A 22,415-nucleotide genomic window follows, 5' to 3' on the forward strand; every position below is an offset into this window, starting at 1 on the left:
ATCAGTGGTAATACAAAGTTGGGCAGGAACACATTCGGGAAGGGAGGTCTCGCTATTAGAGATTCCAGGACATATAGGAAGCCAAGGGTTGGCTCTACCCGCATTCTCCACCTGTAACTAAAACGATCAGTTTTGGTGGACTGACCCTTTAATATAAAGGTAGTGGTTGAGGAGCCAACTTGGAATCTGAGACCTACCTCAAACCCAGACGGTTCCCATGTGAAATATGTGACTCTCGACATGTCGGTATTTTTACATGCATAGTTTGTAATTAGTGGCTCCTTCGAGTAATGCGAACATGTAACTGTTGCGTTTGCGTTGGGACAGAGTGGTCCTTTTTAATGATCCGAGTTCTGCGAAGTGTAATAAACTGTCTGCCTCCATAGTGACTAAGCAGCAGGACGGGTCTGGCTCTCCCGCTGACTTGTTTAACCAACGTTCATGTTTCATGGAATGTCAGCCAAGCAGCTGCTGCTCCGCGATGTTGGCTGGAATTCCCATCATAAAATAAATAAATCTGTATGAATCTGAAGGAATTTAATTTGATGGTGGAATCCTTCCACGAGAACCCTGTCTGCTGGATAGTTCGCCTGTAGGCGCAATGTAATATCTCCCCCCCCCCCCCCATTCCTGATAAATATTCAGATTGTATAAGTACAATGATCCTCCTGAATGAAAAAAATGGTAAATAACAACTTTAAAACGTATGGCAATGTCCAAGTCCTATACCACAATCGGCGCTGGTGTTGGTACTACAGTGTGGCAAAATAATGTTTAAATACTCCACACATTGATATAGCAAGTTGATAAAGTGCAGAGCAATCAAAAGGAGAGTCCGTTAGTGATTGTATTGGAAAAGATGGTGAGCACCATCCACCATGAGATCCAAATCCACCACGTGGGAAAGACAACCCCCCTCTGGGGTACACACTCATCGGAAAGCAAATAAAACCAGGCGATGTCCAATATCCAAAGGATGATGCACTCGTCACAGCTTAGGGAAGGGGTGTCCAAACTTTTTTCAAAGAGGGCCAAATTTGATGAAGTGAACATGCGCGAGGGCCGACTATTTTGGCTGACATTCTTTGAACCATTAAAATTCGGTCTAAGTGTGTTCATCCGAGCAACTAATACACTGCCCAACACGAGTTCTCTTGCCTTTGTGGCTGTGTGTGGTGAAGAGATGAGCTTGGGCATGTTATTTGGATATACTTAATATATTTCTTTTGTGGCCCCAACGAATCCCAGAGCGCTGCTGAGGACTAAGGATGAGCTTGGGCGTGATATTTGGATATACCGTATTTATCGGCGTATAACACACACAGCCTTACCATTGCCATGAATGCAGCCTTACCACTGCAACCAATGCAGCCTTATATGTGCCATGAATGCAGCCTTATATGTGCCATGAATGCAGCCTCACATGTGCCGATAAATGCAGCCTCACATGTGCTATGAATGCAGCCTTACCACTGCAACCAATGCAGCCTCACATGTGCCGATAAATGCAGCCTCACATGTGCCATGAATGCAGCCTTACCATCGATGCCCATCTGAACCCTCGAAGGAGAATCTCTTGTTTACTCTGTGGCCTCTTTAATACAAAGTCCCGCCTCCTATGATGGACCAGTCGCCTCCACGGCAGTGCTGATAAATACGGTATATATCTTTTGTGGACCTGGGGGCCACAAACTCTCTATCTCTCTATCTCTCTATCTCTCTATCTCTCTATCTCTCTATCTCTCTATCTCTCTATCTCTCTATCTCTCTATCTCTCTATCTCTCTATCTCTCTATCTCTCTATCTCTCTATCTCTCTATCTCTCTATCTCTCTATCTGCAGGCCGGACTTTAGACATGCCTGGCTTAGGGATACAGCATCAGCTAAATGCTCCAAATCAAACAAGGAAACCGAGATATGCCAATAGCGTAATTCCGTTTATTTGAATAAAATCCAGAGCCTTGCACAGATGGCCACCCCTCATAAGATGCACGTACTTGTATGTTGAAAAAGATATGCGTCTGTCTCATCACCCCCTCCGCGATGGGGAGAGAGAGCCGTGCGGACCGAGCGGTATAGCCGACCGCTATTACTTCCTGGTTCCGGGTATGGCTGCGGTGGAGCGCAAACGTCACTTCCTTGCGTCGTGTAGGTCACGCCCTAATGATCCTCCTGATATCTTTTATATTTCATACCGTGCTTCCCCCGAAAATAAGACCGGGTCTTATATTAATTTTAGTCACAAAAAACACACTAGGGCTTATTTTCAGAGTAGGGCTTATTTGTGGTATGTACATTAATCAACATTTTTTTCAAATACCGGTACAGTCAACTCCTTTAAAGCATGATAAACAACAGTGTTTGTGCAGTGTCATTTTATCCCTCTATTTTCTAAAAAAAAAAATGTTAAAATCTGAAAATTCTGTGTCCTCTGGGACATAAAATGTAACCTAAAGCCCATATGAAGACTTTCAGGTATTCTCTATATTCTTAACAAGTAGTACAGCTTTAAAACCGACCTTCACTGATCTTCTGTAGCTGCATTAATGGTTGAGAAATTCGTACTAGCAAGTTCACAACTGCAGTTTCAGTCATTTTGTCAGAAGCTCAGCTCTCCCAGCAGTGACTCGGCTCACATTTTCCTCTTCCCTGCAGTAACTCTGCATCTCAGGTCCTCAGCAGTGACTTGGCAGCGAAGCGTTGTTTTTCTCCTAGCAGTTGCTCAGCAGCTCAGCTCTCCCCTCTCCCAGAAGTGAATCAGTAGTTTAGCTCCGCTTCATCTCTCCGAGCAATTACTCAGCAGCTCAGCTCTCCCCCTCTCCCAGAAGTGAATCAGTAGTTTAGCTCCGCTTCATCTCTCCGAGCAATTACTCAGCAGCTCTGCTCTCCCCTCTCTCCACAGTGACTCGGCATCTCAGCCCCCCTGCTTTGTCTCGGCTCCGGCCTCTCTCCAGCGGCGTCTCGGCAGTTCAGATTTACCTTTTACTCAGCCCTTCGGCTGTGACTTGGCAACCCAGCGCCATCCTCTCTAAGCATATGTTCTGCTCTCCCTTCTCCCAGAAGTGACTCGGCAACTCAGCTTTTTCTCCCAGCTGTGACTCTCTGCATCTTGGCCCCTCAATAGTGACTTTAGCAGCTCCGCTCTCCCCTCTTCCAGCAGTGACGCTACATCTTGGCCCATTGGCAATGACTTTAGCGCATGGGTGCCCAACCTGCCCAACCTGTGACCCATGCTTTAGCAGCTCAGCTCTCCCCTCTCCCAGCAGCCAGGTAAATCAGCAACTTGGCTTTCTCCTCTCTGCCGTAACTCAGCAGTTTGGCTCTCCCTCTTCTCAGCAGTAACTCTGCAGCTCTGCTCCCTCCCTCCCTCTCCCAGCAGTAGCTCCTCAACTCGAAAATCTCCTATTTTAAACCAGATCCAGGTGAAATGATCAAACTAGGTGCCATTTCCAATTTTCAGAACCTTGCCTTGTAAAAACAAGTCAGCGTGTCCGCCAGGCACTTGGCATTCTCAGCAGCCATTGGCAATGCCAACCTGCATATTTCTTAATCAGGGGTCCCTTTTTTTTTTTTTCCCCCTCTTTACTGGTTCACACCTATGCATTTTGCAGATTTGCACTATAGAAGCATAGGAAACGATGTTAAATGGACCGTAGTGCAAATCTTCAAAATGCATAGGTGTGAACCCGGCCTCCCTGCCTATACACAGCAGTTGGAAGAAAAACAAAGGCAAAGGCCTCTCATTAGCTTCTAGGCCAGAAGTAAAGTCCATATGACACACGCCTTTTGGTGTAGGTTTTCTAGGAATTTGAGAGTGTTCAAGGTGTGTGTGTGTGTGTTTTTAACTTTATTTTTTTTTTTTTTTTTTTATCCTGTATTGAATAGAACTTGTATTGTGGGCTGTTTTTTTTCTTGCGCTTTTTTTTTTAATTATTATTATTATTATTATTAATAATAATAATAATAATAATAATAATAATTATAGTATATTATTTTTATTATAATATTATATTTTTATTATAATATTTTTTTATTAATATTATATTTTTATTATATTATATTTTTATTATTATTATTATTATTATTATTATTATTATTATTATTATTTATTTTTTTATGTATGGAATAGAACTGTTGTATTGTTTGTGTGTGTTTTTTTTTTTTTTTTCTCCTTACCAGAAATTTGATTTCAGGATACGGCTTCAGTTATTTGGCGTAGATGGAGAAATACAACCTCCTGTGTTGTAGACAAGAGTGTAGTGTGTTTCCTATGTCTAGCAATGTTCCAATCATATCCCCCCCCCCCCCTTTTCCTTACTGTGCGCTCCCTGCTGCTCATACACCTGTGACGGGCAGCTGCTGCCTTAGTGTGCATACAGCACCAGGGAGATGCTGCCACCTGCTGGATAATGTACAGATTGACATTGCCTTTTTGCAGAACTCCAAGAAAAAATAAACCAGTCCAGAGATGGATTACCCTTTTGCTGCTACAACTTTTTTTTTTGCACGTGTTTTAAAATGCACATTTTATAGGCCCGGAGATTATCCAATTTAAAAAAAAAATTGAATGAAACCCTGCAAAATAGATAAAATTGCCTCATCTCCCTGTTCAATACAAACCATATTCGATGGCGGTATCTGTGTTTTTCTTTTTACGAAGCTTCCAATTTGTATTTGTTCTAGGCTGGTTTTAAGGGCCAGTTCACACCAGATGCAATTCTGTGCGTTTTTTTTTTCTGCACAAAACGCACACACTATGGGCCAGATTCTCAAAAGAGATACGCCGGCGTATCGCCGGATACGCCGTCGTATCTCTGAGTCCGCCCGTCGTATCTATGCGCCTGATTCATAGAATCAGTTACGCATAGATAACAATTAGATCCGACAGGCGTAAGGCTCTTACGCTGTCGGATCTTAAATGCAATTTTTTTTTTTCGCCGCTAGGTGTCGCCGACGTCGTTTTCCCCGTTGAGTATGCAAATTCCCGAACGTACGCCCGGCCGACGCAGCGAACTTATGACGTTTACGTTAGATTTGCGACGCGTAAAGTTGCCCCTGGGTATATGAGGCGCAGTCAATGTTAAGTATGGCTGTCGTTCCCGCGTCGAAATTTGAAAATTTACGCTGTTTGCGTAAGTCGTCCGTGAATGGCGCTGGACGCCATTTACGTTCACGTCGAAACCAATGACGTCCTTGCGACGTCATTTAGCGCAGTGCACGTCGGGAAATTTTAGGGACGGCGCATGCGCAGTACGTTCGGCGCGGGAACGCGCCTAATTTAAATGATCCACGCCCCCTACCCGGATCATTTGAATTACGTGGGCTTGCGCCGGGGGATTTACGTTACGCCGCCGCAACTTTACAGGCAAGTGCTTTGTGAATCAAGCACTTGCCCGTAAAACTTGCGGCGGCGTAACGTAAATGAGATGCGTTACGCCGCCGCAACTTTAGGCCAGTCTACGAGAATCTGGCCCAGTGTCTTCCATGTATTCCAATGGCTCTTGTTCACACCATTCAGTCAGTTTCCGGCACAGGAACTGACTGCATGGTGTGAACTAGAGCCTCTGGAACACATGGAAAACGTTGTGCGTGCATTTTGTGCAGGGGGAAAAAAAAAGCGCATGGAACTGCATCTGGTGTGAACTGGGCTGGCCCTTAATCATCATATTTAAAGAAACAACTGTCCTCTCTCCCGCTGTTGGCTCCTCCGACCGTCCCATTCACTTTAATGGGAAGGCTAGTAATGCGGAGGTAAGGCAACAAGGCGAGGAACGTGGTGGCGGCAGCAGGTGAGTGGACGCCCGCTAACAGGCGCTGCCATGATGCATCTAAAGTGACAGGTGCTCTTTAAATGTAAGGACTTATTCTAACTACCAGCAAGAATCTTTTAATATTTGGAAACAAAATGAAGGTTTCCCATTTAGAATAATAAGATGTCAGGTTAGTAAAACAGTGATATCGGAAGCGGTTCAATCATACAGTTTGTAGTGTACATAGATTTGCAAAACAATGGGATAAAGGAATATTCCTGAACTTTGTTTTATCTCATGATTACTGTGACATTGTGTGAATGCATCAATCAGGGGCGGACTGACCATTGAGGCACTCGGGCACTGCCCGAGGGCCCCATGCCACTAGGGGCCCCCATCAGGGTTGCCAGGCTCATTAAACCAGGGACAGTATGTAAACTTTTTTTTTTTTTCCATCTGTCCCTGATATGTCCAAAACCGAAATGCTTTTGATGTGAAAATCCTGAGATTTTAGCTGCCCCACCTCTGCACTGCCTCCTGGCTTGGTTGCCATCTGTAAGTCTGGGGGCCCTATAATCTTCTATTGCCCGGGGGCCCCATGAGTTGTCAGTCCGCCCCTGGCATCAATGCAGATTTCAAGTTGGCTCCTCAACCGCTACCTTTATATTAAAGGGTCAGTCCACCAAAACTGAGATTTTAGTTATAGGTGGAGCATGCGGGCCGAGTCAACCCTTGGCTTCCTATATGTCCTGGAATCCCCAATAGCGAGACCTCCCTTCCCGACTGTTCCTGCCCAACTTTGTGCATTACCACTCCTCCTGTTAGGATTTAAATACATTCTCTATTATACAAAATATATCAGGATGGTGGGAAGTGGAACCCCCTCATAATGGGCTCAACAGGTGTGCAGACCCGGGAACATTGGGGCATTTCATGCTGAAAAACTAAATTTATTAATGTGTTAGATTTTTTTTTTCTTTTTTTTTACTCCAAAAGCATTGGATTAAAAAAAAAAAGTTGCAAAAAATTCCTTACATTTCTATATATATTTTTTTTTTAATACACCCTGATTTGTCCTATTTCATGGTCTTTATTTTTATATACAAATCTGAAATGCTACATTGTGTTATTTTACAAAAGTGTATTAGAAGGATGAGGATATTTCCTGGCAGAACGTGTGATGGTGTGAGACCGTGGATTGGCGCCAGGAAAGGAACGTGTGTTATGAAAATAAAGTTTTAAGATAAAGTGTGTAAAGATAAATATTGTTACTGGTTGAAACATTTCAATTTTATTATTACTAACCACAACAATAATTAAAAATAAACAAAGTGAAAAATATTAAATGAAGATTAGGCTAGGTTAACATCTGATGGACGTGCGGTTGCTGGTTTTTGAGGCCCGTTTTTTTCTGGCATGTTTTTAGCGTGGGGTGTTTTTATTTATTTTTTTGACAGTTTTTGGTATGTGTTAAAGTGGTGGTAAACCCTATCAAAAAAAAAAAGGCCCTGCAAGACACGGGCATAATGAGCTAGTATGCATAGCATACTAGCTCATTATAAATTTCTTACCTTAGATCGAAGCCCCTGCAGCGGAACCCCCCCCCCCCCTCCCCAGCAGGGACATCTCTCCCAGGGGGTTGCTTCTGGGCATTGCAGCTTCAACATCGTGATGCCACTCCTGCGTATGTGCACGGGAGCCACCAGTAACGGCACATACGTGCCATTGCTTAATTTATTTATTTTTTTCTTTAGTGAACATGTGCCGATGACCTCTCCTATACTGTGCAGGTTTAGGAGATATCCTGGGTAGCTACAAGCAAACACCTGCATGATCCAATTTGCTACTGCAAGGGATAGAAATCCTTCCTGATCCCCAGAGAGGCAATCGGATATTCCCTGGATTAACTTTACCTAGAAATGTCAGTAGCCAGTTATATTATGAAGTAGCCTTAGGCCCCTTTCACATGGGGCGGATCAGTGATGATCCGCCCCGTGAACCTCCGCTTGCTCAGCGGGGATCGCTCCATTGATCCCCGCTAAACCCGGCGGCTGACAGGGCGGTCCCCGCACACTGTGCAGGGACCGCCCTGTCTTTTTTCCGCTCTCCCCTATGGGGGGATCGGATGAACACGGACCGTCTGTCTGTGTTCACCCGATCCGCCAGACGGATGGAAAAGTAGGTTTTTTCCTCCGTCACACTTTGGCGGGTCGGATGTCAGCGGGCATGTCTCCACTGACATCCGCGGCTCCATAGAGGAGCACGGAGCGCCCGTTCAGGTCCGCAAAAAAACTGTCAGGCGGACCTGAACGGGCCACCCGTGTGAAAGAGCCCTTAGAGAGAACACGAGTTGCCAGTCTGCAAGCCCCGGACAGGTGTGTTCTCTTTATTGGGCTTATGCTTTTCTCCGTCCAGTAATCCTAATAACTGGCAGCACACAAGCCCTGATGAAGGGTGTTGTAAGCCCCTGGAACATGTTGGGCTTTATCCTCAGACTTGTCTAGATAAACTTTTACTGAACTTGATACAAACCTGTGATATCAAAGTAAACAAAACTATGGTACTGAGACCCCAATTACAATTGTGGGGAGGGGCATGGGGTTTGAGGTGGGAATTGGTATACAGGAAGATTTATAAGGAATTGAATTGGCTGGATGGTGGCTGCTCCCCTGAATACATAATATACACAAGACAAGGGCCCTCTTCTGCTTTCCTGTGACGTTCTCATCCCATCTATATTATATCTTGAGTCAGTGGGCGGGGCAAGCACCCCCCCCCCCCCCCTATAGCAGCCAACAGTTTTGTGTCAAAAGGTAAACTGTGTTGCCTAGTTGTATTTTGGATTTCCACTCCTGCTCATTGGCACGGAAATCCTTCATTTGCAGCTGGCAGGACATGCTGGGACTTTCAGTTCATTCATCATCAGTTGGGCTGTGTACTACGTGTTTTGGTTAAGGTAGACCCAGGGGCAGACTGACAACTCATGGGGCCCCTGGGCAATAGAAGATTATGGGGCCCCCGGGCTTACAGATGGCCACCACGCCAGGAGGCAGTGCAGAGGCGGGGCAGCTAAAATATCTGGATTTTCACATCAAAAGCATGTCGGTTTCGGACATATCCAGGGGTGTATTTAGGTTTTGTGCTGCCCTAGGCCTGACGAAACTCGCACACCCCCTACTTTATATATGACGCACCCCTTCCTGTCAAGACTACACCCCTTCCTTTTTAAGACCCGCCCTGTCAATTTCATGGTATGAGGACAGAGGGACGTGGTGGGATGAGGACAGGGTGGGACGAGGACAAGGGGGACAGGGTGGGACGAGGACAGGGGGACAGGGTGGGACGAGGACAGAGGGACAGGGTGGGATGAGGACAGAGGGACAGGGTGGGATGAGGACAGGGGGACAGGGTGGGATGAGGACAGAGGGACAGGGTGGGATGAGGACAGAGGGACAGGGTGGGATGAGGACAGAGGGACAGGGACAGGATGGGATGAGGACAGAGGGACAGGATGGGATGAGGACAGAGGGACAGGATGGGATGAGGACAGAGGGACAGGATGGGATGAGGACAGAGGGACAGGATGGGATGAGGACAGAGGGACAGGGTGGGATGAGGACAGAGGGACAGGGTGGGATGAGGACAGGGTGGGACGGGGACAGGATGGGATGAGGACAGAGGGACAGGATGGGATGAGGACAGGGGGACAGGCTTTTTTGCCACCCCCCGCAAAGTGCCGCCCTAGGCCTGGGCCTTGTCGGCCTAGGCCATAATACAGCACTGGACATATCGGGGACCGATCTAAAAAAAACACAGATTTTTACATACTGTCCCTGGTTTTACTGAGCCTGGCAACCCTGATGGGGGGCCCCCTAGTGGCATGGGGCCCTCGGGCAGTGCCCGAGTGACTCAATGGTCAGTCCGCCCCTGGGTAGACCAGTCCGGCAGGGCCATCTTCATAGCATCATGGGCCCCTGGGCAAAGTGATTCTCTGGGGCCCCCTACAATGGAGACAGTGCAGGTAAACAGAAATCAAGTAGGTAGGGGATATCTAGGGTGTAGAGGGGTCCGAGTGCTGGGGGGATATCGGGGTGTGGAAGGGCAGCCGGGCTCAAGGATCAGCTGCTTTGGGGAAAGGGCAGGGGCCCCTGGGCAGTGCCCAGGTGTGCCCTCTCATTAAGACAGCCCTGCTGTCCGGTCAATTGTAATCTCCTGCTGAATTCATCTGTCAGCCGGTAACTTTGTAATTTTTTTTTTTTTTTTTTTTTTTTTACATTTTCAGCAAAATCACATCCGTGAATACGGTCGGATCTTCAAGTCCCACTTCGGCCCGCAGTTTGTGGTGTCCATCGCCGATCGTGACATGATCGCTCAGGTTCTACGTGCTGAGAGGGAGGCGCCACAGAGAGCCAATATGGAGTCCTGGCAGGAATACAGAGACCTACGGGGGCGATCTACGGGCCTCATCTCTGCGTGAGTACCATGTACAGGTCCTGGTATGGGGGGGGTGACCTCAAACTGCAGAATGTGTAAAGACCAAGGCTTCCTCTGGCTGAGGTCGGGAAATTATGATTTCCACCACAGCCAGTGGAGTAGGAGTAAGGCCATAGGTGTGCGCACCCCAAATGTATTTAGTGGTCTACGACTCTACAGGGATAAGATTTTCCTGAGGACTAAGGCCTCCTTTACCCAAGGGTGGTTTCCAATTTTGACCTTACAAGGACATTGTGCTTCCCTCCATTATGTTCTCCACCACAACATTCCAAGGACTTATAGGCGTGCACATCCCTAATCAATCTGTGCTGTGCCTACTGCCCAGTAATATTGATTCGCTGTTGTAACACACCTGGGTGGGCCTCGGAATGCACTCTCTGCGACCAGAGCCCGCCCTATATTGAAGCTTATTAGAGCCTCTGGCTCTAATCGGTTCTTAAAAAAAAAAAAAAAAAAAAAATTGGAATCCATGTGCCGGTGTCTTAAAGGGGCCGGATGCATGGATAGGGGAGGTGGAGATGGGGGGGGGGTGCTCTTGCACATAAAATGCTAGTAAAATTTCAGTTTTAGGTTCCTTCTGTAGTCAACAGAGCAGTGATTGCTTGTTCTGGTCTGTTTAGGGCAGGGGTCCTCAAACTTTTTAAACAGGGGGCCGGTTCACTGTCCCTCAGACCGTTAGAGGGCCGGACTATAGTTTAAAAAAAAAACTATGAACAAATTCCTATGCACACTGCACATATGTTATTTTGAAGTGAAAAAACAGAACGGGAACAAATACAATATTTAAAATGAACAAGTAAAGTTAAACCAACAAACTTACCAGCATTTCATTGCAAGCCCCCCCCCCCCCCCCTCACCGTCATTTCAGGCCATCATTGCAAGCCCCCCACTCACCATCATAAATTCAAGCCATCATTTCAAGCCCCCCTCACCATCATTTCAGGCCATAATTGCAAGCCCCCCCCCCCTCGCCATCATCATTGCAAGCCCCCCCCCCTCGCCATCATCATTGCAAGCCGCCATCATCATTGCAAGCCCCCCCCACCATCATCATTGCAAGCCCCCCCTCACAATCATTAATTGCAAGCCGATCACGATCATTGCAAGGCCCCCCTCACCATCATCACTACAAGCCCCTCGTTGCAAGCCCCCCCCCCTCACTCACCATCATCATTGCAAGCCCCTCACAGCCTTACTGTGCCAAACTGCTGCTGCTGTGTCACGGTCCCGCTGTGTCATGGAGCTCACAGTGTTAACATTTCGGGCGCGCTGTGATAAATGTCCCGCCCTCCTCCTCCTAGACCAGCTCGTGTGATAGACAGAACACTGGCTCTATCACATGAGCTAGTCTAGGTCAGGAGGAGGGTGGGACATTTATCACAGCGCGCCCGAACTGTTAACACTGTGAGCTCCATGACACAGCGGGACCGCTGTGTTACAGCCTGCCTGGCATGTTAGGAATCTGGCCATGGGTGGTGTGGGCCGGATAAATGTCCTCCGCGGGCCGCATGTGGCCCGTGGGCCGTAGTTTGAGACCCCTGGTTTAGGGTGTCACAGGCTGAGAGTTTGATTGCTTCCACCTGCCTCTGGAAGAAGTTTCCAGAAAATGGGGAAGGAGATTCAAATAACCAGGCTGAATATTTATCATGGCAGCAGGGATGGCCAGATCTGAGTGACTACACTCTCTGAGATTGAGACCAGACTATATATGCTTAAAGCAAGTTTTTATTAACTGTGAAACGCATCCAAATGCCAGCAAACCGAAAACACAGCAAACAAGATAATAGTGAACCAAAAACAGGGGTAACACTGGAGATGCAAGGAAGGGGGAACCAGGACTGGGATCAGGAACAAGGAGTAGTAGATACAAGGCAGCAGGGCTAGGACAAGTGGCAAGCAGACATTGAAGAGAAGTGTAATGGTAGAGGAGGGACTAAATACCTGCCAAGCGGCCAACATCAGGTGAAGACTGATTATTGGAATCTGCTGGTGGGTAACTAACTACAACCTCCCACTCTGGAAAGCACAGTGCCTCCAGCAGGTGATCCAGGCCCTGACAATCCAAAAGGAAGCTGCAAAGGTGCTAAACCGTCTCAAGCCCTGGAGCAAGAGTTCCTTCTCCCGAGGAAGTTGCCAAGGCCTCAGGGGATGCTGCCCTAGGGCAGCTTATGGACCGTATCTGTACTTTATGCCTCAGCAGTGTCAGGGCTGAGGGCCTGTATTGATCTCACGATGTGCTGGCTGTAGGACTTCTCCACAAGGGATCTGGCATCTGGTCTGGAGAAGGATGGTCTCCTTCACTGGACCATGTCTGGATGAAGGTGGCCGCTATCTTGGGGAATAAATGACCCTTAGTTGATTCCTGGTGACTATGGGCCAGATTCTCATAGAATCGGCGGCGGCGTAGTGTAAGCCATTTACACTACGCCACCGCAACTTACTGGAGCAAGTGCCGTATTCTCCAAGCACTTGCTCCGTAATTTGCGGCGGCGTAGTGTAAATGGCCCGGCGTATGGCCGCATAATTCAAAAGGGGCGGCTTGTATTCAAATTAAGCATGCCCCCACGCTGATCGAACTGCGCATGCGCCGGGCGGAAAAATAGCCCAGTGCGCATGCTCCAGCTCACGACGGAAAACGTCAATGATGCCGACGTGAGCGTCATTGACGTAAAGTCGTATTCGCGAACGACTTAGTAAAACGACGTAACCGGCGGAAAAAGAAGACGCTGACCCAACGCCATACTTAACATGGCATACGGCGGACTGGCGTAAGGTTACCCCTCATATAGCTGGGGTAACCTTACACTTACGGAAACAACGTAAACGACGACGACGCGGCGCAAATTCGTTCGGGAATCGGGATATCAGGCTCATTTGCATAGTCAAATGAGAACTGAACGTAAACACCACCTAGCGGCCAGCGTCGAATTACATCTAAGATCCGACGGTGTAAGTGACTTACACCTGTCGGATCTACGCCGTATCTATGCGTAAATGATTCTAGGAATCAGTCGCATAGATACCCGGGCCAAATACAGACATACGACGATGTTTCCTGAGATACACCGTCATATCTCTTCTGAGAATCTGGCCCTATGTGCTCTTGGAAAGTAAGTGACAGAGGTAGCTATGAACTATGACGCCTCACCTCGGGTCTGAGTACTGGCCATATGAAGCTGAGACCCTAGAGAATACAATGGCGGTCATTGAAAAATTGCTGCACAAATACCGTGTGAGTTTAAAAGTTGCAAACACTTTTTTTTTTCTCATGCTTAAAAAACAAAACAAAAAAAAAACGGTAAAGTTGGCCCAATTTTTTTTCATAATGTGAAAGATGAAGTTACGCCGAATAGATACCTAACATGTCACACTACAAAATTGCACACGCTCGTGGAATGGCACCAAGCTTCGGTACTTAAAAATCCCCATAGGCCACGCTTTTAAATTTATTTTTTTCTGGTTGCATGTTTTTGAGTTGGGCTAGACTTGTTGCTCTCGCTCTAACGTTCGCGGCGACACCTCACTTGTGTGGTTTGAACACTGTTTTCATATGTGGGCGGGACTTGCCTATGCTTCTGCGTGCGAGGACAGGGGCACGTAAAAAATTTTTTTTACCTCTTTACAGTGAGATCTGGGGGGGGTCAATAAGACCCCACATCTCGCCTCTAGCCTGGGAAGCCTAAAACGCTCGTCGCTTCCTAGCCGAAGCAGCGCTTTTTTTTTTTTTTCTTTTAATGCAGAGGCCGGGCGTGACGTCATAACATCGTGCCCGCCCTCCGATCATAGAGACTCCGGCGACCATCTGGTCCACCGGAAATCTCTATCGTCAACATCCGAGGGCGGCGGATCCGTTCTCCGACTCACCGATCCCACAGGTGAGTTGGTAGAAGCACCGGAGGACGGGGGGAGGGGGATATCCCCTTTCGCCGCCCGTAAGAATGATCAAGCGGTGGAACAGCCTTATGATCATTCTTATGGTGAAGGGAATTGCTGTCTGAAAACGGCAATATCTGAATGAAGCCTGTAGCTGCACCCATCATTATATATATATATATAATATATATATATATATATATATATATATATATATATATATATATATATATATATATATATATATATATATATATATATATATATATATATATATATATATATATATATATATATATATATATATTTTCCTGTTTGCTGTCGCTGACTATTCCTATCGTCTCTTTGCAGGGAAGGAAAGAAGTGGCTGGCCATGAGAAGCATCTTGCGGCAGAAAATCCTCCGACCCAGAGACGTCTTTGTATACTCGGGAGGCGTGAACGAGGTGGTTGGCGATCTGATCAAGAGAATCCAAACCCTCCGCAGCCGCGAGGACGACGGAGAAACCGTGACCAACGTCAACGACCTTTACTTCAAATATTCCATGGAAGGTTTGTGGAAGGATCTATCTGGGTTTTGCTGTTGATCACAAGTTTTATTAATGTGCAGCTTTCATTATAATTTTGTGTTTTTTTGTTTTTTGTGGTGTGTTGTTTGTTTTTTTAATTCAAAACGGTTGCCCTATGTTTTTATAACTTCTTCTCAAGTTACCTTGGGTTAGATTCAGGTAGGGGCGCGCAATGTTGTAGCGTATCGTATTTACGCTATGCCGCCGTAAGTTAGAGAGGCAAGTGCTGCATTCACAAAGCACTTGCCTGCTAAGTTACGGCGGCGTAGCGTAAATGGGGGACGGCGTAAGCGCACGTAATTTAAATGTGGATGGGGGGGGCGTGTTTTATGTTAATTCTTGGTGCGCCGTCCGTGTACATATCCCAGTGTGCAATGCTCCAAAGTACGCCGCAAGGACTTATTGGTTTCGGCGTGAACGTAAATTACGTCCAGCCCTATTCGCGAACGGCTTACACAAACTACGTAAAAAAAATCAAATTTCGACGCGGGAACGACAGCCATGCTTAACGTTGCGTGTGCCTCCTAATAGCAGGAGTAAACTTGCGCCGGAAAAGCCTAACGTAAACAAATATCGCCGGGCGTACGTAAATTTGTGAATCGGCGTATCTAGGTCATTTGCATATTCTACGCCGAAAACGCCACCTAGCGGCCAGCCTAAATATGCACCCTAAGATACGACGGTGTAAGAGACTTGGGCCAGTCGCATCTTAGGCTAATGTCGGCGCATCTTGCTTTCTGAATACAGAAAAAAGATACGCCGGCGCAGCTTTGAATTTACGCGGCGTATCTATAAATACGCCGGCGTAATTCATTGCTGAATCTAGCCCCTTGTCTCCAAGTTGAGGGACAAGGGCCTCTTTTATGCCTGATTCCTGGATGTGTAGGCCGAAACCCTCTTTATGAAAAGGAGGCCCCTAGATGCCCATCCTTTCCTGGAAAATGAGATACCAGGGTACATAGGTATACATTACTACTCATTCTCCAAAAAAAGCGAATAGTCGTTTTTATGTGAAAGGTCTCTGCTCTGGACCCTCCAGCCTCCCCCTTGTGCAGAGCCTGTGATCCAATCATCTGTCCTGGTACAGTGAGGGAGGGGAGAGTGGTTTTTAAATGCTGCCATCAGTTGGGCTCCATTCACACTTGTATGCGACTTTGGATTGCCACTTCGTATAGATGCGACTTCTTGCCCCTCTGCGCTGTTGCATTGTATAACATTCCGTTACGACTTTCGTGCAACTTTGAGGCTCAACCTTGAAGTCCGTGGCCCTCAAATTGCATGAAAAGGCCATAGTCGTGCATGAACTACTTTGAAGCCACTGCGACTTTAACCACTTGTCCACGGGAGGACGTCCTCGACTTTGTGCGGTGATATCTGAATGATGGGTGTGGCTACAGGCATCATTCAGATATCACCGTCTTCAGCCGCCGATTCTGTGCACGATAAGAATGATCAAAGCGGCGCCGCCGCCATCATCCGGTGCTTCTCTAGGCTCTGCCGTGTCATCGGGGGCCCGGAGAGCGAATCGGTCGGCGCTGCTGGAAAGCATTGAGATGACTGGTGACCAGATGGTCCCCAGTCCTCTCTATGACCGTCGGAGGCCCGGGTGCGACGTTACGACGTCACGCCCGGTACCTGGAAGTAAACAAAGTCGCAATCGCGGCTGTCGGCATGAGATCGTTGTTGGTTTTTTTTTTCTCATCGATTTTATGCTTGTAAGCCTGGAGGAGATCCCTCATTATTGACCCCACATCTCTCCATAAAGAGGACCTGTCGCACTGATTCCTATTAAAAGGGATGTTTACATTCCTTGTAATAGGAATAAAAGTGATCAAAAAATATATATATATATATATATATATATATATATATATATATATATATATATATATATATATATATATATATATATATATATATATATATATATATATATATATATATATTTTTTTTTTTTGTAAAAATAAAAAAAAAAGTAAAATAAAAATAAAATTTTTTTCTTCTTTTCAAAACGCCCCTGTCCCCGTTATCTCGCGCGCAGAAACGAACACGCATGCAAGTCCCGCCCACATATGTAAACAGCGTTCAAACCCCACATGTGATGTATCGTTGCGTGCGTCAGAGCGTGTGCAACCATTCTAGCACTAGACCTCCTCTGTAACTCGAAAATGGTAACCTGTAAAAAATGTTAAAGCGTCACCTATGGAGATTTTTAAGTACCGAAGTTTGGCGCCCTTCCATGAGTGTGCGCAATCTTAAAGCGTGACATGTTGGGTATCCATTTACTCGGTGTAACATCATCTTTCACATTATATAAAAAAATTGGGCTAACTTTACCGTTTTTGTTAATTTTTTTTTATTCATGAAAGGTGTTATTTTTTGAAAAAAAAAAAAAAAAGTTTGAAAAATGATTGCGCAAATACCGTGCGAGGGGGGGGTAAAAGTTGCAATGACCGCCATTTTATTCCCTAGGGTGTCTGCTAAAAAAAATATATATGTATGTTTGGGGTTCTGATTAATTTTCTAGCAAAAAAATCGTGATTTTTACATGAAGGAGAGAAGTGCCAGAATTGGCCCGGTGGTTAACGCCCGCCGCATGTACATATACGTCCACAGAATGGCACGTACAGGCATATGGGCGTACATGTACGTCCCCGCGGGTCAGATCGGGACCCCCCCGGTACATGCAGCGGGCGGATTCCCGCGGGGAGCGATTCGGGACGAGGGCGCGGCCGCCTCGCGATCGCTCCCCGGAGCTGAAGAACGGGGAAAGCCGTATGTAAACACGGCTTCCCCGTGCTTCACTATGGCGGCGCATCGATCGTGTCATCCCTTTTATAGGGAGACTCGATCGATGACGTCAGTCCTACAGCCACACCCCCCTACAGTTGTAAACACACACTAGGTGAACCCTAACTCCTTCAGCGCCCCCTGTGGTTAACTCCCAAACTGCAATTGTCATTTTCACAATAAACAATGCAATTTAAATGCACTTTTTGCTGTGAAAATGACAATGGTCCCAAAAATGTGTCAAAATTGTCCGAAGTGTCCGCCATAATGTCGCAGTCACTCAAAAAATCGCTGATCGCCGCCATTAGTAGTAAAAAAAAAAACTTTGCCCTATTTTGTAAACGCTATAAATTTTGCGCAAACCAATCGATACGTTTTCTTTCCGTAGTAGTTGTTATTTTTTTTGCTCTCTGCCTCCCCCTAGCTGTGGCCACCATACTGTATGAATGTCGGCTGGGATGTCTGCAGAACGAGGTGCCCGAGCAGACGCTGGAGTACATAGAGGCCCTGGAGCTGATGTTCAGCATGTTCAAGACGACCATGTACGCCGGCGCCATTCCCAAGTGGCTTCGTCCGTTCATTCCCAAACCCTGGGAGGAGTTCTGCCGCTCCTGGGACGGGCTCTTCAGATTCAGTGAGTATATTGGTCGCCGTACCGAGAATATTGTACACCTGCCCAGGCATAAGGGGGGAAATGTCATTGTCGCTTACCATGTCAATGGTTTTAGTAATAGTGCGGTGTAAGTGTGAATACAAATCTTTCCCTTTTTATGGAAGAATTGCTGCCATGCCCAACAGGACGACTATGGGAAATGGGAATTTGTGAGTGCCCAAATACACCAACTAACAATTTAACAATGCTGATAAAAAAAAATCTATTTTTATACAGGGTTAAAGTATATATTTTTTTCCATAAAAAAATTATATTTTGGTCACAGCTATAAACACGTGGAAAGAACATATATACACCAACGAAGATCATATGGATTGACATGTTTCGCTCAAAAAGAGCTTCCTCAGGAGCCACTCTGTTTTCCAATCTTTGTACTATTAGGCTGCATTCACACCTTGGCGTATTTACGCCCGACGCTCGTGCCGCTGGAGGGGTGATTTAACATTGATGTCTATGGAGATGGTTCACATCTCCACGCCGAACCGTCGTACGCCTGAAGCTCAAAACAAGTCCCGGACCCTTTTTTTCAGGCGGCGTTCGGCATAGACAACAATGTTAACAATGTTTTGTAAAAAAAAAAAAAGAAGTTAAAACGACTCGTTTTATCGCGGTACAATACGCCGCAAATTTGTCGCGGCAAAATACGCTGCGTTATAGTCACCTTATAGTTGCCTTATAGCTGATCAGTAATATAGACTATATAAAATATTGCAACAATAAAGATAACCTATTCATACCATACATAAAAACAACCGATAATTTTTTTTAAATAACTGAGATTTCCAAAAAAGTAGGGGGGGGGGGGGGGAATCTTCTGCCTTTTTGGACATCTCATAGTTTATTAAACTAATGGTGTTTGTTTTTTTAAAAAATCTGTAATTTTAAGAATATTATTGGTTCTTTGCTTATGTATGGTATGAATATGTTTTCCTTCTTGTTGGAATAATATATCGTTTGTATTGCTTATCAGCTATAATAGTACAGATTGGTAACCGGAGTGGATCCTGAGGAAGCTCTATGGGCAAAACTCGTTGCTCGTTTGGTGTATAGATGTGCAAAGAACATGTTTTATAGCTTTGACTGTGTGGGGAGTGTGTGTTTTATTTTTTTTTATATATATAATATATATATATATATATATATATATATATATATATATATATATATATATTCGTATTTATCGCGATATACCGCGCACCCCTAAAGTTGCCCCGAATCCTGTGGAAATTTTTTTTTTGTACTTACAGTATTGGTGTCTTGTGCGGCGGCCTCGTCGGGTCCGGGGTCCTTCTGCGGCTTCGGGTGTCCTCTTCGGCGGGTCCGTCTGCGGCTTCAGGTGTCCTGTCCGGCGTCCTTCTGCGGCGTCCTCCCCGCTCGTTTCCCGCGCCGAGTTTGAATACTGCGCCGACATATAACAGAGCGCAGTACACGTGTATTGTCGGCAACTCTCGCGCTGATGTCCAGGACGTGAGCGCGGAAGGAGCCGAGACTGCCGACTATACCCGAGTGTACTGCGCTCGGTATATGTCGGCGCAGTATTCAAAACTCAGCGCGGGTATCGGCGTATACCGCGCACCCACGATTTTGCCCTGATTTTCAGGGCAAAAAAGTGCGCGGTATACGCCGATAAATACAGTGTATATGTGTGTATATGTATGTATGTATGTATGTATGTATGTGTGTATGTGTGTGTGTATATGTATATATGTATATATATATATATATATATATATATATATATATATATATATATAATATATTTGTTCAAAAACTTTTTTTGCAGGATGGGTTTGATTTAAATCGCTAGTAAAAAGGCTTGATCTAAATAATATTTTGAAGGGCAACTGTCGCCTCTGTCCCGCAGCGGCGACTCCTCTGACCCCGCAGTTGACTCACTGACAGTCCCATTCACTTTAATGGGACGGCTGGTGATGCGGCAGGGACACAACAAGGTGAGGGACGTGGCGGCGGCAGGTGAGTGGACGCCCTCTAACGGGCGCTGCCATGAGGGATCTGAAGTGACAGGTGCTCTTTAAATGTAAGGACTCATTCTTGCTGGTAGTTGCAATCTTTTAATATTTGCAAACAAAATTAAGGTTTCCTATTTAGAATCAACTGTCAGGTTAGTAACACAGCGATATCAGAACCGATTCAATCATACAGTTTGTAGTGTACGTAGATTTGCAAAACAATGGGATAAAGGAATATTCCTGAACTTTGTTTTATCTCATGGTTACTGTGAAAATGTGTGAATGCATCAATGCAGTGCAATGTTATCTCCGCTTGTAGAGCTTGGATTCTTCAAATGAGTTTACCACAAATTTAAATATTGCAGAATCTACAGCCTCATGCTGCATAACTAAGCTCAATTATTATGCTGAATAAACTAAATTTATTAATCTATCTTAAATAGAAAACATCTTCTTCTTTTTTTTGTTTCCTCCCAAAAGCATTTTATAAAATTTTTAAAGTGGAGTTCCACCCATAAATATAACATTACATCAGTAGTTTTAAAAAAATGTCATTAGTCCTTTTAAGATTTTTTTTTTTTTTTTTTTTTTTTTAGATGCCTTCAAAGTGTTGTTGCTAGGCAGAATAGTTAATCTTCCCACTTCCTGCACCTAGGTGCTAAAGCTTCCTAACCTACACCGCACAGACTCCTGGGAATGTAGTGGGTGTAACTTTCCAGGAGTCTGTGCATTCCCCAGTCTCGAAGAATCATGTGACTTGGACAGCACAGGTGCTGAAACATGATCTGAAACCTATTACACTGCTTGTGCAGCACTGAGCATGTGCGAGATCTGCAAGGCTGAAATCCAGGAAGTCATACAGTCTGGCTTCATGATGCCCACACTTAAGATGGCCCCAGTCAATTTCTATTTTATAAAGTGTCTAAATGCTGTAACAACCTAACAAAACGGACCTTAGTTTACAGACTAACTTTACTAGAATACATTAAGCTTGTGTATTACAGGGGTATTTATATTTAAAAAGTGAAATTGTGGCCGGAACTCCGCTTTAAATTTGATTAAAAAAAAAAGCGCAACCTCCGCTTTAAGACAATGGGCTCGGTTCATAAATCTCACATGCCAAGATAATAATAATAATAATAATATTATTGCTACTATTAAAGATTTCTTTATTGGAGTCCAATAAGATTTGAAAAAATATAGTTGCATGGCTTTTTTTTTTTTTTTTTTTTTAACATAATTTTCTGGAACCCCAGGTCAGATCCACGTGGACGATAGACTGCGGGAGATTCAGGCTTGTCTGGACCGTGGAGATGAGGTGAAAGGGGGCCTCTTGACCTCCATTCTGATCAGCAAGGAACTGACGCTGGAGGAGCTGTACGCTAATATGACGGAGATGCTCTTGGCGGGTGTCGATACGGTAAGACGAAGATTCACCCCCCCCCCCCCCCCCGATTTAACGCTGCACCTTTTTTAAGAATACCCTTCCACCAGACTTGAAAACTACACATGTAATCTCTAAATCTCCAGACAGAGGATATATTTATAATGGTGTATTTAAAAACAAAAAAAAATTGCATAGCAGTTTACGTGTATATTAACATTTTTGCGAATATATATAATATTTTTTATATATATATATATATATATATATATATATATATATATATATATGTGTGTATGTATGTATATATATATGCAAAAATGTAAATGGTAGTCTATTTTCTGTGCTCTATAAATGGTTTTTGATTTGCTTTAAAATGGGAAAATTCTGCATTTGGACACAAGATGGTGCTAAGTATTAAAGCAAAATCCTATACGTATCTCAGAAAACTCCTTTGACATTCGGTGCCACCTTGTGGCCAAATGCAATATTGCTCATTGTAAACCTTCATATAGCACAGAAAATAGACAAATGTTTTTTTTTTTTTTGCCCCATTCAAGTGAATACTTGTTGTTTAATATTATTAATAATACTATTATTATTATTCTTATTAATAATAATAATAATAATAATAATAATAATAATATTATTATTTAATTAATTTTTTTTAAATGCACAACAAAGGGTTTGTAGTTGTAAAGTTCCACCGAATCGCATGGCAAGAGGCGGTAGTCCATCTAAAGTGAGAGGTGTGATGAATCTAGCGTCAAGGGATTATGAAAAACTAGGATTTATGTTGCAACTCTGTTTTGTGAATTGTGGCGATGCTTCAATTGCAGCCTGGATGTTTCTGTTGTCATTAACCTAAATGGGCCCCCCCACTCACTGCTCTTGCTGCGGGCAGGCAAAGCTC

At 45.0% G+C, this 22,415-nt stretch overlaps 1 protein-coding gene across 1 annotated transcript in view; it reads left to right on the forward strand.

Moving 5' to 3' along the window:
• Positions 1–22,415, forward strand: part of LOC120944247 (cytochrome P450 27C1) — a 45,499-nt gene that overhangs the window by 11,715 nt on the left and 11,369 nt on the right. The window contains exons 2-5 of the mRNA XM_040358224.1: positions 10,033–10,223; positions 14,469–14,668; positions 17,900–18,109; positions 21,375–21,538. Of these exons, the coding sequence (XP_040214158.1) occupies positions 10,033–10,223; positions 14,469–14,668; positions 17,900–18,109; positions 21,375–21,538 (765 nt within the window). The remainder of the gene's footprint in view (positions 1–10,032; positions 10,224–14,468; positions 14,669–17,899; positions 18,110–21,374; positions 21,539–22,415) is intronic.

This window comes from Rana temporaria, chromosome 6 (genome assembly GCF_905171775.1).
Source record: "Rana temporaria chromosome 6, aRanTem1.1, whole genome shotgun sequence".
In the NCBI taxonomy this organism is placed as follows: Eukaryota; Metazoa; Chordata; class Amphibia; order Anura; family Ranidae; genus Rana; species Rana temporaria.